The sequence below is a fragment of the Panulirus ornatus genome, chromosome 36 (genome assembly GCF_036320965.1).
Source record: "Panulirus ornatus isolate Po-2019 chromosome 36, ASM3632096v1, whole genome shotgun sequence".
NCBI lineage: Eukaryota > Metazoa > Arthropoda > Malacostraca > Decapoda > Palinuridae > Panulirus > Panulirus ornatus.
The window spans coordinates 9326434-9346171 of record NC_092259.1 but is presented as its reverse complement, the minus strand read 5'-3'; the positions used below and the strand labels follow the sequence as shown (position 1 = coordinate 9346171).

Here is a 19738-nt window from a genome sequence, read left to right as displayed (position 1 = left end):
GACTAGAGCGGCTCTCGTGCTGTCTCAGCTGAAATACATAAAACATTTGTGGGCTGACAGAACATAGTATGATTACCGAGGTGAACGTCCGAGGATTTGTTGCATTATATCCCTACGCGTTGAAGGTTATTACCGCGACAGATGACATAGTTTAGTTTTCTTTATCATATTTTTTTCCATATTGCTACGATTTAAGCCTTTTTATCTTTCAAATACTGTGAGGGTGTCTTTCTCTCTTAGTTGTCTTGGCATTTATCCCTCACGGGTAACAATGCTGGTAAACTCAATCATTAATACTTGAGTTAGACAGTCAGGTGGTTCATGTAATTTTTCATGTATATCATACATGCTGGATCTGGTTTGTTCTATTTGTCTGATAAATGATCAGTAAAGATTATTTTTGAGACATCTTTTCTTGTGTTGTCTGTGTCATCGACGAGGAATTGCTTCCGCGGTTAAAGAACTGGTATAAAATACCAATCAATAGTTGCTACTCAGGGAAGGTTTGGGTTTTTCGAGTATGAAATGTGTATCATGTGTTGATCTTGAGTTATCCAGGTAACAAGAACGTGTCGACAGACAGGCGCAGAGTATGTCCAGCATACTCTGTTGTAGAGGCAGGACAAAAAAGAAAAAAAAGAAAAATCATAGAAACAAGTGATTAAGAAAATACATAAACATAAGGTGATGCAACCAGGTGAGTTGGCAATGACAGTCGCCCACCTCCTATAACCTGTTTTTATTCACACCTTCATCAGTTTTGAACTCGCCCTGATACTCGTTAACATTTTCGCTAAGCTCCTCGCACATGAGAAACGTCAGCCTCCTTCGCAATTGTCTTCACACCAGTCCTAGGCTGTACACCTCGGACATTCTGAAACCATTATTCCCCTTTTCCTTGAGCTTAGTTTCGCTTAGAGCCAAAACATCCAGACTCCTCTCTTCAAACATAACGCCCATTTTACCTTACTCATTCTTGTTACTCCCACGCACATTCAGACATCCCAGCCTGAGCCTTGGGAAAACCATTTTCGCACGGCTCTTCTGTCCCTTATATTGGAATCTGACAATACAAGAAAAGGGAGGTGTCCAACTTTCCATCCAACTGCTCCCGTTCCTCTTACAAAAGGCAGGAGATACATGGGAATCCCTCTCCCAGGGATAAAGGGAACTTGAAATATAGAATGATGATTAGAGTTATTATGTTTTGTCTTGTGCTACAAGACAGATGGAAAGGTCGTAATCAATTCAAGCAATCCGCGTGTATCTGAATCAGAAAAGGAAGACAGCAACCTGTACAGGAAAGAGAAATATGAAAATATGACAACTGCTTCGATACAGGCTCACTTGAGCCTGCGTCTCTCTAACTTTACTCCCTGACACCCACTTTTGCTTTTCAGTCGAGAGCGAAAACTATAAAAGTTGTAGCAGCAACGAGACACAGAAGATGGGACAGGTTGTGTAGTGTGTTTCGTTCCGTAAGCGATCACTTTTGTAAACAAACTCAAAGTGGATCACGGGAGACTTGGTTCCGGCTATCGCGTGTCTAGTATGATTAGCTTGTGTCTAAAAGAAGTATTCGCCTGTTTTCTTTTATCTGTTCTCTATGTTGGAAGCTTATACGTGTGGAATGCAACTCAGGGAAGGTGAGAAAGCTTGTGTATTGGTCCGACAGGAGTTAATAATAGGTCTCTTATCAGGTTGCATTCCTATACTATCACTAATTATATAAAGGTGGAGCTTATGCATATACGCGAGGCTTATAGTGATTCCCTTTTTAGGGGTTTGCTTACTAGATTTTACCACCTTTTCGTTAATCAATGAGCCTTATGGTGTTAAATGGGTAAAAATTCACAGTACTCATGTCCCCTTAGGCATATTTCAAAAGTCTAAAAAAGAAAGATGTCCCTAAATTTCGTGAATAAGGGAACGCAGCTCATTTACAGGAATTTTAGAAAATTGCCGTAGTGTTAGCGAAATACAGTAGGAGACAAGCCAACTAATCAAGTTTTTTTTGGAGTTTCTTCCGTTGTATTTTTTGTAATTTCCATGTTGAGAACATTCTGATGATAACAGCATTCCTATTTGATTTATTAGGATTCACCAGGGTTTATAATGTTTTGCAATTTTCACCATCAGATAAATGTAATGGTGTATTCAAAGTGGCATCATGATATGCATTCAGTTTAGCCATCCAGTAAAATTAACGAATTGCTCACAGACTGCTGCACCTGAGGAAGAACTGGTTAGAACAGTAGAACAGTTTGATTATTTGTTTAGGGGTAGGATGCTGAAAATAAATGTAAGAATAGAATTCTGCTTTGTTAAAAGAGGTAAGCATTTGTCATGTAATATCAGCTTCAGTGAAAATTTTTTGTATTATTTTTTAATTTTTGAATTCTGTATTAAGGAGTGATAATCACTGAAGATGGTAGCAGGAAAGCTTATGGTTGGAATATTGTAGAGTTATGCAGGACAGAAGAAATGGACATGCACAAAGGGCTATTGTAAGTGGACAAAAATTGTAGTTTGCGGAATAAGGTTGCCCAAACTCCATTGTATGAGCATATAACCAAAGATTTCTGGGACTAGTTACAGTAGGTGTAGAGATGGATGATTTATAATCTGTACTAAAGATGGAATCAAGAGAATTATTAAAGAATATAGTATTGAGAGACATAGTGTTACTTTGGGAAGAAATTCAAGGGAGGCACAAGTGGAGACTCTTTTGCTGTGGTTACCCCTTTGATGGGAGTTCCCAGAGGGAATGGGCATCAACGATATAGATAAAACAGATAGAACTCCTAGGAAAGACCCTTAGATGAAGGCCTCTTAAAGTGGTAGAACCATAATGGATATATGGCCAAGGGAAATTGTTGAAGAAAATCTATGGTTTTATGGCTAGAACTGCAAGAAGAAAAAATGGAGATCAAAGAGGGTGACAGACGTAGTGAGGAAATTATTTTGAACTGAATGTATTCCAGAGGAGGATGACAAGAAATTAATTCTAATTGTGCATGGTGTAGGATTTTGGGTTTGAGTTTAGAGGTGTGAATGTAGATGTTTTTCTTGCATGGCAAAACAACTTGTTGTAGAGTAAGAAATGAGGAATGCTCATAGTGTGTGAAAACATTTGTTCATTGTAGCACATTGAACATAACTTCAGGATATGTGTAAGTGAACTTAGCAGCAAAAATTCTTTTGATGTAACCAGTGTCAACTGAAAATGAGTTGAATATGATAGATTGATAGTATTGCATTTATTCTTGATGGCATATTCACAATACTTGATTCTGTTACCAGAGACCATCCATCAACAATTAAGAAGCGGTGCATCAGTGTTTTCTTCATGACAATTATATCTCCATTTTTTGTCATTTGGTTTGGAAGTAAAGACTCGCAGGAGGTAAGTTAATTCTGTCTGTACTTTCTGCAGATTTTTTTTTGTTTTATATTATTAGTCTTCATATAGATATTTTAGGATATAACTTATATTTCTTATAACCCCCTTTCTTTTACAATTCTTGTGGCAATGGAATAACAATGAATTTTTATAAGTATTTATGCTATTATTGAAAGAAACAAAATTGATATCTTGTCGGTATCCAGATTTATGTGCTAAGTAATAAGTGATAAGTTAGACTCAGTTCTGAATATATTGTCTGTTTCTTTTACAGGTGACACTTTTGTCACAGTTAGGCTTGAGATGGGAGGGACTCCTCCCTGCATTAGTACTGCCAATGATCCTCACATCCATACTGTTTCTGGGTCCCCTCATCCAGTCACATCTCTCAGTGCCTGTCAGTTACACACTTCGCATGTATTTAGGTGGGTCCTGGTAGATGTTAATGTATTTTAAGCTGTGGATGAAACTTCATTTTGATTAAGATTTTATTGACATTTTATCTTGATGTGATTCTGTCTTTTTATTTTGTCTTTGTACTATTAAATCTGCAGTAATAAAGCTTATTAGGCAGTTCAATTTGCTGCTCTATTCAGGTATCACAACTTGTATTATCTGCTGTCTGCAAGTCTTACTGAACATTTATGGTTGCAAAAGATCTAGTAATTAATGTGCTATGATTTGAAGTAGATACCTCAGTGGAGTTGTTGACTGTGAATTGCCCATGGGCCTACTAGTGTTCCAATTCTAGATGAGGCTGTTGGTTTACAGGTGACCCACTGTTCTTGTTGTTCAAGAAATGATGTGAATAAGAATAAGGTTATTAAGTAGGTGCTTCCATTTCAGACCAAGTGGATGTCCCAGGTTGGAACTGAACAAGGGTTTGTGAGGTAGCCAGAGGAAGCCATGGAAAAGTCTGTGAGGCCAGTTTGTGGATAGGGAGCTGTTGTTTTGGTGCATTACACATGACAACTAGAGAATGGATATGAGCAAATGCAGCCTTTTTTGTCTGTTCCCAGTGCTACCTTGCTGATGTGGAAAACAGCGAACATTTATGGAAGACGTATATGTGTGTGTGTGTGTTGATAATAAATTGCTTGAGGACAGTATGTGGTGTGAGGTAGCATGGTTGAATGAATGATAAAAAGGTAGGAGTAAGAGAGTTGTGGTAACAAGAAGAGTATGGTTAAGGAAACTGAAGAAGTTTTGCTTAAATAGTTTGGATGTATGGAGAGAATGAGTTAGGTTGACAGAGATGATGTATGTGTCATAAGTGGAGAGGTCAGGAAGAATGGGGAGACCAAATTGGAAGTGGAAGGATGGAGTGAGAGATATTTTAAGTTCTTGGGGCCTGAACATGCAGAAGGGTAAAAGGCATGCGCTGAATAGAGTAAATTGGAGTGATGTGGTATACAGGAGATATACTGTCAGTGGGCTGAAGCAGGACGTGAAGTTGCCAGGGGAAACCATGGAAAGGTCTGTGGGATGTTGTCAAGGATAGGGGTATGTGGTTTCATATTGTAATGGTTAATGCATTTGTCACATTTTCATCATATGACATGCACCATTAGTAGTTGATAAGTATCATAAACCTCTAAATTTCAGATCCACTGTATTGGTATAATACTGCACAAAATCCAATCTGGTGGCGTAATCAAGTAGTTGCTCCATTTTCTGAGGAATTCACCTTTCGTGCCTGTATGCTGCCAATCCTTATGCAGTGTGTATCTCCAGGAAAAGCTATCTTTATAGCTCCTCTGTTCTTTGGTGTTGGTAGGTCATATTATTTTAAATGAGTTTGTCACAATATGGAATTGTATTGGTTGATATTAGTTGCTTATGGAAGCATTACTATAAGAGATAGAAAATGATAAGTCCTGAAATAAAGCTTCTCCGTTTAGCCTCCTGTCCCCCTTCCTCATATAAATGACTGTTACCATTTACTAGTGTATGGTAATTGCTTTAAAATCAACTGATAGGTTACTATTTTATTGCATACATTGCTTTAAAATCAACTGATAAAGTTACTGTTTTATTGCATACCTTTCTATTTAAATCCAATATATGTTTTCCCACTGTCAGGCAAAGGAACTCATGCTGTTTCCTTCATTCGCTGCCTTTGCACACCTGCAGGCACTTTTCCTTGTTCACACTTTTATTACCACCTATTTCCTCAGTTTATTCATCTAAGACAGTTTGTATACTCAGTTCTTCCTCTATACAGCCGTCCTTTTCATTTGACTAGACTATCCTTACACATCCATACATGAAAGTATGTTCTTTTAGACCTTCTAACTGACTAAACTACATCAACAAAATCACAGTTTTACTGCCATGGCCTTTCTCAGAGTAACAACAACTTGTCTTTCTTTCTTTTATATATCTGAGCCTAAATTTTTTTCTTTACAAAGGATGATTGTAAGATACTTGAATTAGAGACCCATTTTAACCATTCATGATTTTACAAAGACACACTCAAAAGCACTGTTTTCATTAATCTTTTTTTTCAATGTAGAAGTTTAAGAATAAAAAACACATTCTTAACTATAAAAACTTCACACCATTTTGCCATACTAATGGAATATGCCAGCGTGATGTGCAGTAAAGTATTATTACATGCTCATTTTGTCTGTGTTGGTGTACTTACATTAGCTCTGTAATTCTTAGAAATAATGTTTGTCTTTAGGACACTAATAATCTTTACTAAAGCACTGAATGGTTATTTTTACAAGATGGGAAGTTTCAGGAACTTCATTCTTTTATGTAAAGGTAGATGTCTGGTATCTCAGAGGCCATGTTGCCATTCTTTTGGATTTCTGAGGAATGAAGTCTGGTATTTGTCTTATTTTCCTAGAAGGTTACTAATTTATGACTAGATCAAGCAAATGGGAGAAAACTGTATTTTACAAAGGCAGCAGCTGCCCTAGAGTTGTTTATCTTCAGTCCTTGAAAACCATGAGTTCCATGGTGCACTGGCATGGGTATCCATCGGAAATGACTTGCTTGCCGGTGGTTGGGGAAGGGTAGGGGGATGGACTAATGCCCCTGCTGACTCCCAGCTTTCCTTTAGAGTAATTCCCATTTCATACTCTGGAATGCAAAGCATATAAAAGTGTACTACCAGTACTCTAGGAGACATTCAACGTTATTTTTTTTTTTCCTGCAGCCCATCTTCACCATGCAGTTGACCGTCTACGAGTAGGAACAGATCTTCCAGCTGTTATACTCATATCCAGTAAGTATTCATAGGGTACATGAGTTTATGTATGGTGGTAAAGGAATTGTAGTATGGTGGTGGAGTTGTATGAAGCAATGTTGTAGTCAGTGAAAATGGAATATCTTGATCAGTTTTTCAAAGAGTTTGGATCCTGAAGACAGAAGTGATATATAGGGATAGGAGGAAGGGGACTTTGCTGGCTTAGAGGGTTTTAGGACTGTTGTTATGCTTACAAGATGCCAGATATTAGGAATTTTATAGTGTAATCAGGAGTGGCTGAAGATATCTATAACTGCTTGGATTGCAACTGAGCCAAGTGTTTCGCATGAAAGTCTGATATGTTGCTGGGGTTTGTTGCAAAAGATTTCTGCAAGGGTTGTAATTGAATTGTTTTTAACTGTGGCAGTGAATGTTAGGTGGGTAGTTGTTTCTGGATGTGTTTCTGGTTGAATTTTATTAATTAGTTTTTGACTTCTGTTTAGGGATGAGGTAGCTGTGTGGATGGATTATGGGTCATATCTCGTGAGTATGTTGTTTGCTTTCTAGGAGAAGGGATGTCATTAGAATGGGTAAGAAGTGCTTCATGTGTGGGGATAGGGTTAATGTAGTAAAGTAAGACTAATTCTTCATACACCTATACAGCCAAACCTTCCCTATCAGCGGTAGTGCTAGTGCAACAGAAAATATTCACATGTACTTTGTCCAACAAACACTATACAGTCACCCCTTTCACACAGTTATCAACACATCCCCTTTGAGGAAAACCCTTCATAAACCATAATATCACTATAAACAAGTCTCACACTGCCATGCTTCAGAACTGGCCACCACTTATTACCATGAAAATACTAACACAAGACCACTCTCAAGACCTTCCCTGCTTATGCTTTTACCATCCCACTGAAGACACAGAGCATTTATACTGCCTATCATTAGCACAAAGCATTTTATATCTAACTGCCTATCATTAGCACAAAGCATTTTATACTTAACTGCCTATCATTATCCTAGAACAAAATTTCACTAATATTACTGACCTAAATCTTTGAGACTGCCTGAAGGATGTGGTGTACTTTTTGAATGCATAGTGAGATTCCCACAATGTCGTTCTGGAGTTAAAACAGTGACCTTTCCCTGATTTTCCTAAGTGCTGTGACCTGTCCCATTTTGAAAGAGTAGAATTTCCACCTCAAAAACTTTCAGATTGTAGATTACTCTTCATTTTAACTCCATGTTCATCTGCTTCATAAGCCTTTTTTATGTTTCACTCAAGACTTGGCATAATTGAGTACCTTTGTTCATTACTGAGGCCTTTGACAGGATAAATTTATACCATTTGCTCTCTTCTCCCACAGAGTCACAATCCTAGTCACACACTTTTGTGGACACTTTGGTTACTGGTATGCTTGTGTGTGGTTACTTTTGTGAATATATGGGAAGGAAATTTTACACTTGTGGGGTTCCACCTCATTCCTTTTCACTTTTGTTTTGTGATATATAATTTGTTTCAGGTCGAATAATATCTCATTTGTTTTCTCTGCAGGTTTTCAGTTCCTCTATACGTCAGTATTTGGCTTCTATTCTGCCTTTCTCTTCATTAGAACAGGTATGATTCTCATTTGACTTTTATCATTTATAATGTAAAATATTTCAAATGTTTACTATACCTTCACTATATTTTTTCAGAAGTTTCTAGCATCACAGTTCTTAGGTTTATTTGCACTTACAAGCAAATTTTCCAAATTTAAATTTTCCAAAAGAAGGAACAGAGAAGGGGGCCATATGAGGATATTCCCTCAAAGGCCCAGTCCTCTGTTCTTAACGCTACCTCGCTAATGCGGGAAATGGCGAATAGTATGAAAAAAAAACAAAAAAAAAAACAAGCAAATTCACTTTCTTACACGTACAATTGTTCCCACACGAGCTGTTGGGTTGCACTAGGCCAGAGAGTAGATTGCATGACTAATTATGCCACAGTCACACTTAATAGTCACAAAAAATATCTTATGCGCCCAAGGGGCATTCTAAAAAATTTATTGAAAAACAATACTGTACTCAGCAGGTAACTTATGATGACCTCTTGCAGCTATCTTTGGCATATTTCACACAATGGCATATTCTCGAAAGTCATTTTCAGGCAAGCTGGTCTCTGCATTCTGGTTAAGGCTAAATGTACCCATTGATAAGGTGCTGCTTTTTTCGTTAGTTTTCAGTTCTTTGCTGATGTATATTGCATATCTTGAATGATACAGTAAATTGGGACATACTAAACAATGATATGATAAGCATAAGTCTGCTGGAACTAGCAGAATAAGCTTATATATTGACCTTTTGACAGGTCATGATCTTTATCTTTTCTATCTAGCACAAATTAAAACTTAAGCTGAAGTCTTAGCTGAGTATTTCTGCAATAAGCACTTATTTTAAAGGATGTTCACTCCTGTTATTTGGTGCATTCATTTCTATAATGTTTGCCTTTATATAAGGGCACTGTGTGAACATTTTGCCAGTCCTGTGGCACCTCATCTTGGATCATATGATTATAGAATAGTCTGATTAACTAGTCAGCAGCTACCCTTTTTTTTCTTGCACTTTTACCCTCCTGTAGTCCCATTCCTGTCCTTTTTTCACAGTTCATCATATGCAAGGCTTTCCAACCCTCCTACATTTTCATCTTGCCTTTCTCGCTCTGCATTCTACCTTACACCAAACACATCTGCTGTCTTTAAGATGACTTAAAGAAGATAAAAGTTAGGTGAGGGATGAGACATTCTCATCAGTTCAGCTATCAGGTGGTTGAAAATGTAACAGCTTGCTGAGTCACACAGATATGCCAGTAAAAACAGTTATATGGTAGGATTATAAATGTTCTTAGTAGAAGAAACTTTTTACATGGTGTTCATGTTCCAGCATTTATAAATTTGAGGAATTGAGGCCTTGACGATTAGGTGTGTGTGTGACTCCTCATTATTATGGTAATGTTTCATCATCATATTGGACTCTTAAAATTTGCAGGGTGTTCCTAATGTATATTATCTGCCAAAGTAAAAGGGTAATCGATAACGGTAAATATTGTTAAATTCATTTAAGGATTTAATTCAGAGAATTTTTTATTATTTATGTTTGTCCATTTATCAAGACAGATAGATAGATGGATTAGGTTTCCAATTCCAGTGGATGTATCAGGTATGTACAGACTCTAAATTCATTCATAGACATGTGAAATCCATGCCCCTTGTGTTAAAGTGAAACAAATTCATTCACACCTATAAAGGTACTAAATTTTTCAATTTGCACAGTAAATTGATTCAAGCAAGATCACCTTCTTCATTCACACTACCTCTCTGTTGTATACAAAATGCTTCCATTGTATCCCATCACCTGTAATTCTTTTGACATCTTCATCTGAAATAACATTTGCCCTAATGATTTGTCACTATAGTTAATCATTTCTTATAGTCTACCTCACCTTTGACTTAACCATTTTCCTGACCGACCTGTCACCTGCCATTTGTTTTTTGGTGACCAGATATTTTCTAATAGAGTAGATCCTCCTACCCTGCAAATTTCTTTGATAAGACGACATGAATATGAGGCCAAATGAAAGTTTGCCCAAAAATTTACCTTTTAGCTTGTGGAAAGCAATTTTTAAACTAATTTCCTCACTTATACTTACCTGCATCTTATTGCCCATCTCACCATCCCTGTTAGAGATTGTGTCACCTTCCTACAACCTGTATGGTCCTAAACTGGTTGGAGAACAGTTGGGTAGGAGGGTTTTCATTAACATATTAGACAGCTGCATAAGGTGACTTGATTTGTCCTATGGCTGCAGTGTTGCTTTAAGTAGATTTTTCAGACTTTTGGGAACACATCATAGTTATGCTTTGAATCTGACAATGGCTTATTAGTCTTGTATACTTCTTCAACTAGAGTTATCCAATTGCTCGAGAGTACTGCATGAAAATGAACATAGGCAAGGATTCTAGTTTAAAATTAAAACATGGTTTTTACAGGTTTACGGCTAACTCTTACACATTGGATTAGGGTCATCCACCTTATTTGTACAATATATTCTTTAATCTGCTACATTGTTACCTTTCTTGAAACTTGAGCTTTAGAGGGATGAATATTTTCATGTAGGTAGTTGGAATATAGGCCAAAAACTAGTGCAGTTGTTGCCCTTAGATATTTGATGAAATATTGAATACTTTTTTCTTTGCAGGTCACTTCTTGCCATTATTTGCAGTTCATGCCTTTTGCAACCACATGGGTCTGCCAGAAGTTAAGGAAATGTTAAAAGCACCAAACCCACAACGGAGTAAACTGATGGCATGTCATTTTATTGGCCTTATAGCATGGTATTTCTTACTTTTTCCTCTCACTGATCCTTCTTTCTATGGAAATATGCAGCAGACTTTGTGAAGACAACTTTAAACTGAGACCTTGTGTTATGAGTAAATTCTTCAGGTGCAGTGCTCAACAGTTATTCAGTGTTTCATCCTGCCCTTTGCCTGAAATGGTTGTAATGATGTGGAGTCAATCATATTTGGTACATTTATGTGTTTGACCACTACTATCTGTCTGTCTATATCACTGATGCCTGTTCCCTTTGGGAACTCCCTTAAGGAGGTGGCCAAGGGGAAAAGAGTCTCCATAACTGGTGAACTCCAGTACTTTAATAATAGAAATACATTTTATCTTATGTCTCGTGTTTTCATGACAGGTGCCACATATTCATATTCTTCATGAATCGAAGAAATGTTTCCTTTGTATTCTGTACGTACTGTCATGATTAGTGATCCATATTGACCTTTTTTCAGCATTACTGAATCCTTTATTAACAAGAGGGTGAGGTCTGTATCTTAAATCATAATGAGACTGTCACTCAGAGGTAGTCATGCTGGCCACTGTGTTAGTGACAAATGAATCACCTGAACCATCAAGATTTTTAGTGGGTCTCATTTGGACAAGTGTGGGTACATGATAATTATCATTATTTTATTATATATCTATTATTATTTTTCTGAAATAAGTATTGTGATACTGGTTTGATTGCTGCATAAGAAAAACCACTTCTTATTACACTTCTTCAGCTTCACAAAGGGTTAAGTATTGAAAGGATTTTGTCGTGCAGACTCAATTAACCTTTATTTTTCATTACTTTGCTCAGACAAAATTTTTTAGCCATTTATCACGTTACTTCACTTATTCCACTTTTCAGCTTCACATAGGGGTTGAGTATTGCAAGGATTTAGTCTTGCAAACTCAATTAACCTTTATTTTTCATTACTAATGGTAAGCATGTATGGCTCTTTGGTCAGACAAAAATTTCTATGGTATCATATGTAATTCTTAACAGTTTTTAGCCTTATATCATGTTGCTATGAAAATACTTCTTGCTTTTAACATCAAATGAACTTCTTCAGCCTGTGTGTCTATCTATATGCACTTCACAGAGCATCAACCTCTCTTCATCTTTCCTTTTCCTTATGCTATAGTGTTGCTGCTTTCTCTCTGTTATCTAGGTGTTATTTTGGCCATTGTTCTCATGAGATGTCTGCATGTGTCCCCTCCCCCAAGTGTGGATCCCTGGCATGCGTTTGGCTGCTGCTCCCTACAGTTTTTGTGTGCAGACCAGCCCCTCGAGGATTAGCTGCTATGATACCTCTTTGTCCCAAGTTTTACCTATGTCAGTCATTATGAAAAAACTTATGGATGTTTCTTATTATTATTACTATGATTATTATTGGTATTTTTTTATCCCAAGTATTTCCTGCTTGTCATAGAAGACAACTAAAAGGGATGGGAGTGGAAGGTTGGAAATCTTCCTTTCCTGTATAGTTACTTTCCAAAAGAAGGAATCGAGGAAGGAGCCCAGTGAGAATTTTTCCTCAAAGGCTCAGTCTGTTCCTGACGCTACCTCACTAGGGTGGGACAAAGCATGAAGGTATGAAAAAGATTAGTAGGAGTAGAATTATTTATTTATTTTATATTTATTATCAATAATATCCTTCCTCATTATTATCATTGCTATTGTTATTTACATCAGTTTTATTACTTTCTTGTTTCTGTTTATAAAAGAACGTGCCCTATTATACATTCTTTCTTTAATGCCTGAATAATGCTTATTCTGATTTAGAGTTTGATAGATATTTTTGACTTTACTATGAAGAGCCTTCAGAGCATTAAGTTGATAAACTTGACAATTGAAGTAAAAACTTGTTTTTGGTCATTGACTTATACTATTTTTTTTCTTTTGAAAAGGTTATCAGTTTTAGGATGGAAAGGATGAGCATTGTATTGTGATAGGAATATTGTGCTCTTTCAAGATGGTTTTTCCTAGTTGTTCACAGTGCCTATAGCAGAAGAGTGTCAGTGAGGACAATTTTGCTCTTGATCAGTTTTCCTGAAGCATGATATTGCTGTTTAAAATTTTTCAGTAAACTGGTTCATAGAGGCCTTTTATATATGCCTGTCTCCAAATATGTAAGGATACATTAGCTGACGTACTGACTTATACTCTCTGAAGTAATAATACTAGGACCATAATCATTTGTGGATGGATGTTTGGTATGTAATCTGTTCCAACCCACCATCTCATCTTGCATAATAAGACTGTCCTCAGTATTACGTAGTGTTGCAGAGATGCAACTCACCTAGTTCTTGCAGGAATAGTGGAAGTGAAGTGGTAGTTTCACTTATTCATTTCATTGACTTATTTCACCTAATCATTACAGAAACAGCTCATCAAATATGGAATCATGATTTAAGCTATTTATTTGTTTTTTAGATGAATTAGTGTTCCTCAGAAATCTTTAGATTTATTCAACTTTCACTACAAAAGATGGATTTGTCCATCACTTAGCATTACATACTCGGACTCCAGTATGCAGTACTTCCAATTCACTAATGAAGTGTTTGGTTCTCCTCTTTTCTTTAGTTTGTTTTCATGTTTATACTCTGAACCCTCCTCCTTTATGTGGATATGTGTGAAATGCTAATGGGACAGACTGAGGGAAAAAATTAGTTTTGAAGATTTAAAAACTTTTTTTCTGAGGCAGTGTCCTATGAGCAACTTTTCAATCCATGATCTACATTCATTAAATTTTATTAAAATTTGTATGATTTGACATTGTTTAGTCTTTATACTGACTGAGATTTAATTTTGTCACTCCCTGTTGAAAGTCAAATTTTTGTTTAGTCTCAGCAGTGCAGTCTAGCAGTTTCCAGGACCCTGTAACCATGATGTACATGGTATTTGTTATTATGCACCCTAATCTTTTTTTCTGTTTTAGCATTCTCTTTGCAGTAGCTTTTGAAATAACACTCCTCTTTCTTAGAAGAAACAGTTAATTTTCTTTTATTGATGTATCATGCAGCTTTTCTAATATACTACTTATAAGTTTTTTCATTTCTAATAGCACTTATCTTTGTATGATTATGTTTATCCAAGAGGATATTGGCAGTTACTTTCTGTCTATTATGTCTATATCTCTGATGCCCGTCCCCTCCAGGAACTCCTGGTGAGGGGTGGCCACATGAAAAGAGTTACACACATTGATTATGTTTCTGTTTCGACATGTAATTTCTTTTTCAGAAATAGAGGATAGAATCAATTTGTAATATACTTTGTGTGTATACATGCTGATTTTACTTGTTTTGATATCTTCTCTAGTGTAAATTGGGTCTAAATGATGCTTTTGTTACCAAATGGGTAATTATTATGTATTGTTGAATATTTGGATATTGTTTCTGGTTAATTGACCTCAGTGAGCAGGAGCCCTATTATTAGTTAAAAAGTTTTCTTAGCAAAGGGATAACTGGTGTTTTTCAGTAGTCCAGTTTTCTATTCTTTTATGTTTTCATTTTAATCATTGGAGTTGTCTTCCTTGTTATGTTTCTTTTGGCAAGTGGATATTTGTGAAGGGCTTTTGGCATATATGTCTGTTTATTCTGATTCTTTTGAAGCATATTCTATGGAAAATCCAGTTGTGAGAAATTGGTAGTCTAGTAACAGAAGACTGAAAGGTAGGTCTAGGATTTTTTGAAGGTTGATTATTATCAGAGGGGAGGATACTAGAATTCGTGACCAGACCTCATTCACTAAAACTAAGCAGAGCTACAACATCAAAATCCAGCAGTCAGATATCAAGAAAAGCTTAAGATAAGATATATTATTTTTTGCATTATTTTTATTATCCTTGTTCAGTTTCAAGTGTATTTAGCTTGAGAAAAACAGCACAAGAGAAGCATACTGTCATATTAGTGTGAGCTAGGAAAACTTACTTGAAGCATAGAATTACATTTTTTCTGTCTTAAATACTGAAAAATTAAGAATAAAAGATCCTGCTGTGTCCAGGTTCCAAGCGATCCACATTTTTATGTACCTGTTTACCCAAACATTACTGTATTATCATTTTATGCAAATATGCCAGAATTCACATATGCATATGTGTATTGATTCACTGCCATGTATAATCTTAATATCAAGTTGTAATTTCTTGGAGACTTTTGCATTCAATTTTCTCTCATTTTCACATTTCCTCTGCTTCATTTTCATATGAATGTATTATTCATGGCCATATTGCAGCTATGCACATATCAGAGCCATATTCAGGAGGTGGAATACATCACTGAGCTTTTAAACAAATGAAATCATGCAAAGGGAAGTAACAATAATGGTAAAATTGGGTTCTGTTAGGTAAAACTTCTCCATGAATAACATGGAATAACAACCCCCTCCACCCTCATGTGTGCGAGGTAGCGCTGTTTAGGTAGGTAGGTGTTACTGGACTCTGCCTGCTCAAGGTTACTTTATGAGTGAAAAGTCACCTTTAGCAAGGCTGTACCTCTAGGTTGCAGTCTAACCAAGGAACTTCTCACTCTAAAGGAGTCTGCATTTCCCTGCTATGGGAAGTAGCACAACCTTAAGGTGTATCCTACTCTAACACCCACTGTATGGCTTCACACCCAAATATTCTACCACCACAACATATTCTAGATAGATTCAACCAACCACAACCTCCCTCCTGCCTTTGACACCATCCTATAATTCATCCCACACAAAAAAGGCCTGAGACAACCCTCCACAGCAGTAACAAAAAGTGGATGGCCAATTTCATAGCCAGTCAGTATGCCAGAATCACTCGTGATGGCTTCACCTCTAAAACTAATTAGTGGGGTTCCCCAGTGAGCTGTTTTATCCTCAGCTCTCTTCAGTCTCTTCCTTCATTGCAGAATGGTTTTGTCAGTTGAGTGTTTGCTAAAGTGTGGAGGATCTTTGAGTGAAGATAGCTGAAATGTCAGGCAGGGGTAGGCTTTTTCATTCTTATTTAGGATTGGTGGGTAGATATGGGATTGATTTGGATGGGAGGGAGCACTGTTGCAAAGAATTGCCTAGCAGCTAGGTTGAGGCGGGATTATTTTAGGAGTTTAGGAATAAGTGACTGAATCATGTATTTTTTACCTGAGTAAGACAGTTATTCTCTACCAGTCATGTTTCTTCAATATGAACTGGATGGAGCTGTTTTTCCAGGAAGTCTCGTGTTACCTGATCTGATTTTTTTTTTCAAATCCTTTGGGGAGAGTCTTGTTCCTTACAGTGACCCAGTTTTATAGAACCCTAATGAATATTTTTCTCAGTTTCCTATCGTTGAGTAATTAAGACCATCATTATTGCTACTTCATTAGTCCATTAAATTTTCTGTTCAACACCCCTTGAAATGTGCATATATGGCTTTTGACTTATCATTTTATTAATAACAAAATTATTCAAGCAGAATTTTTTACTAAGGACCCAAATTAGCAAGGATCACATTTGGGTACGAGTCTTGTCATAGATTATATGCTAAGTTGTAAAATAGTTTCGCATAATAACTTGTATGAGCCCTAGTTTTTCCATGTAGCCTGCTTCTGATTATATCTCACAAGGGACCACACAGTGAATATATTATTTACTAATGATGAATTCTTTTGTGAGCCATGTCTTTGTATTCTTACCTGAATAGAATATGAATTTCCTAAGGTTTTAAAAAATTGATAGCTACATTTTATTGCAGTATATATGGAACATTCTTTCCTCTGACTACATAGCATAATCAGGAACATGCATAGCATTTACTGTAATCCAAAAATGCTAGTTTGATATGAACTCCTTACAGTCATTCTGTTAACTTGTTAAACCCCTGTGGAATTTTATCTTGTTTGAACAGTTTACAGACATTTATATTAGGCACTGTTTCAAGAGATTTGCTGTAGCAGCTTCTAATTAAAAGACATACACAAACTGGTTTAAAGATATCTTTAGTAGATTCACTGGTAGACTCATCACATCAAAATCTGTTATTCACACTGTAGCTTAATGCTAGCTGTATTGTTACTGTAGCTGTACATAGTCTAGAAAGTTTTACTTGCATCATTGTAACATCATGACCTCATATATTTTCAGAGCAATTCATGTCTTTTACCAAGTAACTCTCTGAATTGTAAACTCAAGGGTCATGGTTTGATTCCAAGAACCATACAACTACGTCATAATTCCACTTGTAGATGTTAGTGCAAAATGTTCATCGGTAACCAGCAAACAAGCCTGTTGACCCAAGAATACCTTATTACTCATTTGGGAACATTATGAATGAGATGTTACATTACAAAAATTTTTCCTTCCTTTGAAATGAGTAGTTATCATACAAACAGTGCTTCTTAATAAAGTACTTATGTAGAGTAGTGTAGTAACAGACAGTTATGAGACAAATTAGTTTTACTTATCTTGTGACCAAATATTTCAATTTATCCTTATATTCTGGTTCAGAAAAAAATGTGCAGGTATGTTTGAGCACCAGTACATTCTTAATAAAATCACATTGTATGAATATATTGTATGAAACAACGTTTTGCTGGCAATCTTCACTTTCATTTGAATAATGCTATTAAGTTTAACTGGGTAACCCTGACTTTATCAACTTGTTGGGATGGGGACTGAAGGTCTGCAAATTTATGTATTGAAAAAGTACATCCCTCTTTGTTCTTGGTCCATCCCATATTAATGGGATGAAATTCATGTTGATGGATAGGCTAAGAGACAGGTTATTTGGTTTCACCACAGGTCACAGCCTCTCATAGTACGTCATTCTGTACATAGTTGAAAGGCTTCAGTCCTCTTTCTTGTCAAGTTTCACCTTATTGAAGCAGTGTAATGAATACAGATTGTATCAAGTTTCCCTCATCTTCACCTTGTTTTTACTGTGTTCTGTCTGTGGCAACTCACATAAATAGAATTAGATAATCTTTCTTGTATAGTCCTTCCTTGTCTGGTATAATGTTTTAGTTATCATATACCAGGTTTTGGACATGAAAAGAATTATGCAGCGTTTATTGTGTAAATTTTTCAGCTTTTTGCTATAATTTTTTCAAAATTGCATTATTTGCTCTGTTTGATATTTCTTTTGCTTTGTATAAGAGGATGAACAGAGTGAGTGATGTACTTTGTGCAATACTAGATTTTCCACTCTCACTTTTGTAATTGGATGTGAACATTATCTCTCGAAAATTGTTACAATTAGACCTAGTTAGGTCTTGTAGTATTTTATGGTGTTCACAATACACAGTAGGTGGGTTGAGGTGGAATCGTGCTGATTGTAACCTGCTATGATTTTAACTGCTTGTGTCATCTCACAGACTTCTGTAGTAGTTCTGTTTATACCATATTTGCATGCAAGATCATTCTTTTACTCAGTTAACTTTTACAATATCTGTACATTACTGTAGATATGATATTAGTAGTCTGGCAAATAAGCACAAGGTTTACACATTTCATTTTGCCACATGACTGACATGCATTGACGATTGCTGCAGAAACTGAAAACTAGGGTTTGATCTACTGCACTTGACATGTGGAAACCCAGTCAGTATTATCCTATGTGCAAAGACTGATAAATCTTTCTTGCTTGCAGGAAAGACCTTCCATTCATTGTGATTTGGATGGAGTAAATATTATGTTATGTGCTGTGTTGTTTGACTTGCATTTTTGGTTGTGAAAAACAGTGTAGCATTGATATTTCCTTAATGTATTCTTAAGAATTACTACAAATGATTGATTTTATGCAGAAACATTAGATTGTTGTTAAACTTTACTGCCTTAGTGACATTGTTGAATTTATACTTCAGCATCACTGAGCCTTAATCGAGTAGCAAAAGCACATTATTAAGTGCCATTAGGTGGGTTTATAAGTAGTACATAACCTGCCAAATGTTTTTCATAGTCTTTATCATTGCTTTTATTTTGAAAGTCTAACAAGTGAATGTGTGTTTTATATGTTGAATTGATAAAATGCAATCTAGTCTGTAAAAGGGAATTTTTATGTATGAAACGGAATTTATACAATGCTTAATATAAAGTTGATTTGAAATGATTTGTTGTTTATCTCTCACAACTGATTAAATCATAACTAAAATTTTTATTTCATTGTAGAATTAATCCTCAAGAGCATGGTTTTTTGGATGGATGTCAAAGTTAGGGGACTTTCGTTCTGAAGAATGCTCGGCTCCCCAGAAACTAATTCAGTTGCTTATTCTAAAAGGTAGGGCTGTTTCCATAAATCATAATGTCAGAAAATAATTATGTTGCTTATTCTTAAAGGTAAGACTGTTTCCATAAATCATAATTGAACATCAGAGTCACTCATTGTGAATCATAATTGAATATGAGAGCCACACTACAGTAAACCATAGCCATACTACTTGTATTAAGTGCCATTGGATTAGTTGCATTTACAAGTATGTTGTGTGAAATGATGGGAAGGTGAATGTAGACCTTATCTGATAGATCTACTAATTTGAGAGAATACTGTGAGATGCTGCAGTGGAAGACTTAGTTTACTAGATAACTACAGAACTTCAGTACAAAATATGAACAAATGACTTGTAAGGTTATAGCTAAATTATTTACTTTATGAAAATGGGAATCATTGAATTTTAATTTAATCATTAGATCTCAATACCTTTTGCTGAATTCCTATAGTAATGTAGATCTTTATGCTCCTGATATGATGAAAGACTTTCTTCCATAAACTTTGACACCACCCCCTTGCATATTGTAGCCATGTGTAAACTAGTTA

At 36.0% G+C, this 19738-nt stretch overlaps 1 protein-coding gene across 1 annotated transcript; it reads left to right on the top strand.

Moving 5' to 3' along the window:
• The first annotated feature begins 1442 nt into the window (after positions 1 to 1442).
• Positions 1443 to 19033, top strand: Sras (Ras converting CAAX endopeptidase Sras). Its single transcript, XM_071683301.1, has 7 exons — positions 1443 to 1646; positions 3304 to 3406; positions 3678 to 3828; positions 5009 to 5176; positions 6570 to 6638; positions 8164 to 8226; positions 10846 to 19033. The coding sequence occupies exons 1-7, from the start codon at positions 1552 to 1554 to the stop codon at positions 11043 to 11045; spliced, it is 849 nt and encodes a 282-aa protein (XP_071539402.1). The 5' UTR covers positions 1443 to 1551; the 3' UTR covers positions 11046 to 19033.
• Positions 19034 to 19738: the final 705 nt, after the last annotated feature.